Source organism: Rhincodon typus, chromosome 43 (assembly GCF_021869965.1).
Source record: "Rhincodon typus isolate 14 chromosome 43, sRhiTyp1.1, whole genome shotgun sequence".
In the NCBI taxonomy this organism is placed as follows: Eukaryota; Metazoa; Chordata; class Chondrichthyes; order Orectolobiformes; family Rhincodontidae; genus Rhincodon; species Rhincodon typus.
The window spans coordinates 8,255,138-8,258,317 of NC_063374.1; the positions used below are offsets into that span (position 1 = coordinate 8,255,138).

At 53.0% G+C, this 3,180-nt stretch overlaps 1 protein-coding gene across 1 annotated transcript; it reads right to left on the bottom strand.

Moving 5' to 3' along the window:
• Window positions 1-19: 19 nt before the first annotated feature.
• On the bottom strand, window positions 20-1,635 carry LOC125487661 (potassium channel subfamily K member 4-like). Its single transcript, XM_048619637.1, has 3 exons — window positions 1,569-1,635; window positions 1,281-1,423; window positions 20-436 (listed from the first exon to the last, which is right to left on the bottom strand). The coding sequence occupies exons 1-3, from the start codon at window positions 1,633-1,635 to the stop codon at window positions 20-22; spliced, it is 627 nt and encodes a 208-aa protein (XP_048475594.1).
• Window positions 1,636-3,180: the final 1,545 nt, after the last annotated feature.

The window sequence follows — 3,180 nt, forward strand, 5'->3', positions numbered from 1 at the left end:
CCTCCCCACCCCCGATGAGTCAGATGTTGTCCCCTGTGTCTCTGGTCTGCGAGGGGTGTTCCTGTCGCCCCAGGTAGCCGTTGGCTCTCCTCGGCTGCTTGTGGTGCCCCCTGCATTTGGCACGGTGCACAGCAGGAACCGGGGACGGCCTCCCCGAGAGGCGATCCGACTCCTCGGCGTCGATGAAGGCCAGGTCCTCACCCAGGAAATCGAAAGGCCTCGAGTCCTCGTCCTCCGCCTCTGCTTCCTCCCACCCCCTGGGGCCAGGATCCAGACGGGGAGAGCCCTGGGCCTCGGGCGAGGCCTTCTGAACGAGGGCCACACCTCCGCGCTGCGCCTTGTCGTGAATCTCCAGGCTGAGGCGCTGGCGAGTCACTTTGATCTCCGTGGTGAGGTTGGCCGTCCAGTTGGCCGCCTGCGTCGTCAGGCCTCCCATCTGGGCGGGAAAAGAGAGAGGCTGAGCTATTTGACTGGGTGGGGCGTCGCACCCACCCCCCATCTTTAAACCCCCACCCTTTCCTTTTCGATGACATCCAGTCTACCAACCCTCTCTGTTCCCACCCTCACCCATAACACCCACCCCGCCCCTCCACCAACATCCCCCACCCCTCCCACCAACCCCACTCCCCAGCCCCAAAATACATCTCTCCCGATATTAGGCTCCTCCCTCCTCTTGCAGGGGGGAGACAGAAAGAGGGATGGACCGTCCCGTTAGAAACCCCGCCTCTCCAGTGTTGCGTTCAGTGCCCCCAGTCCCCTCGAATTTGGGGAGGGGAGGGGGGGCTTGGAGTGCAGAGGGGGGAGGTGGGGTGCAGGGGGAGGTTGGCGGTCCTTCCTCGAGGGACGGAGAAACAGCAATGTTCTCCACTGCCCTCCCTTCCAATCGGGCTCCTGGGAGGTGGGGTGAGGAGGGTGGTGAGTATGATGCCTACCGTGGGCAAATATCCGACTGCGCCTCGAGGTATTGTGCGTGATTGTTGGGGTGGCGGGGGGAGCACGGTCAGTTGGCCGTGCTGGGAGTGCGACAGTTACCTGAGAGTTGGGACCCCTTCGTCGGGGGTGGGGAGGGGGGAGGAAGGGTGGTGTGGAGGGGGGGTGGGGGGCTAGGGGTGTGAGATGGTGAATCCATGGTGGCCTATAGAATAGTTTAGAACAGAATAGTTTAGGTTAGATGGGCTTCAGATTGGTTTCACAGGTCGGCGCAACATCGAGGGCCGAAGGGCCTGTACTGCGCTGTAATGTTCTATGTTCTATACCAGGGTAATCATGGAAATGCTCACCTCCGCTCGGGTCCTCCTGGACAGAACCCTGAGCCAGTCTCCAATCATCGAGAGGATAGCAGCGAAATAAGCGAGACCGATCAGGATCCAGAACCACACAAGTGGCTTATACCACACTTTGTAAACCCGTTTGGAATCTCCGCCTAGATAAGAAGGGACATTCCAGTCAACGTCAAGAGGACGAGGCCTAGACGGTGAGGTGCCATCAGAAATCTGAGGCGTCCGAAATCAGAACAGGCCATTCGGCCCCTCGAGCGTGCTGCATCATCAAATAACACCATGGCCAACCTGATTGTGGTTTCAGCTCCATATCCGCCTCTGCTCCCTCGCGGCTACAGGAGATTGGGAATTTCATGGTGTGCAACTCACCTCCTGACTCCCCAAAGCCTGTCTACCTTCTACAAGTTAGGAGTGTGATGGAATACCTCCCCCCTCCACCCCGACTTACTCCCTGCCCGCCAACTTGCCCTGGATGGTTGCAGCTCCAACGACACTCAAGAAGGTCGACACCGTCCAGCTCGCTTGATCATCACCCCATCCCACCATCAACATTCGTTCCCTCCACAACTAACGCGCAGTCGCAACAGTGTGTACCACATACACCACACACTACAGTAACCCACCATGGCTTCTTTGATTACACCTTCTAATCTTCTATAGGACTGAACTAATGCAATAGTGTATTTAATTGTTCATCTGGGGAGCTAATTTTTGAAAAAAATCGCATATCTTAAAAAGTGTTTTCTCCGAGATGTCCAATCCTGAATTCTGTTTGGACCTTCTCTGACATCAAATCTTTGCAAACAAAAAGAAAACAGAAGTTGCTGGAAAAGCTCAGCAGGTCTGGCAACATCTGTGGAAAGAAATCAGAGTTAACGTTTTGGGTCGAGTGAGCCTTCCTCAGAGTTATGAGGAAGGGTCTCTCGATCCCGAAACGTTAAACTCTGATTGCTCTGCACAGAAGCTGCCAGCCCTGCTGAGCTTCTCTAGCGATCTCTTTTTTATTTCTGATTCACAGCAGTTCTTTCGATTTAAATTTTGCGTGTGGTTTTAATTTCTCCTGCTTGATGTTGTGTGCAATCCTCTGGTTTTGATGCTTTTAATCTTGCAGCACATCAGCGCTGTGCTACTCTCTGCCTACACCTGAAAGATGAAAGTGGCAGAGGCTTGATACTTAGACCACCTGCAAATTCCCTCTCCAGTGGTATCATTGAGGAGGTTATCGCAAAAGCTCAATCGGATCAGGCAGTTTCAATGCGATTGTGTGAAAGGGAAATTGCATTTGACCAGGATGTAATAGGTAGCATATACGAAGGGGAACCTGTGGTGTGCTGTACAGCAAACTCTTCATTAGCTGGCACCTAAAGAGCCTGGAATATAGCCCTTGGTCGAATATTCTGTATAACCGCAGTCAACCCTGACTAAGCGAAAATTCGAGACAACAATGTCCCTTGAAAAATCTCTGTAAATCATCTAAACGCCTCCTAAAATCAACAGTAAGTTACAGAAATGTAATGCACAGGGGTATACACATCACTGTTATGCTTTATTTACTGCGTAAATACTCAGGCATCACAGCACTGGAAGCATATAATTTGTGCCGGTTAAGACAAACTCCACTGTACTTCAGACTCCGCACACCATTACTAGAATAGAATAGAATCCCCTCAGTGTGGAGGAAGGCCATTCAGCCCATCGAGTCCACACTGACTCTCCAAAGAGCATCCCACCCAATCCCTGCATTTCCCATAGCTCACCCACTTGCACACAATGGGCAATTTAAAGAATAGAATCCCTACAGTGTGGAAACAGGCCCTTCAGCCCCAGGAGGCCACACTGACCCTCAGAGCATCCTATCCAGACCTATCCCCCATCTAACCCATACATCCCTGGACACTAT

Coding starts and splice junctions, on each gene's coding strand:
- LOC125487661 (XM_048619637.1), bottom strand. CDS start 1,635: ATGAAATTCCCAATCTCCTGTAGCCGCGAGGGAGCAGAGGCGGATATG. Junction 1,424..1,568: donor GGAGCTGAAACCACAATCAG/GTTGGCCATGGT, acceptor CTTCTTATCTAG/GCGGAGATTCCAAACGGGTT. Junction 437..1,280: donor CCAGGAGGACCCGAGCGGAG/GTGAGCATTTCC, acceptor TTTCCCGCCCAG/ATGGGAGGCCTGACGACGCA.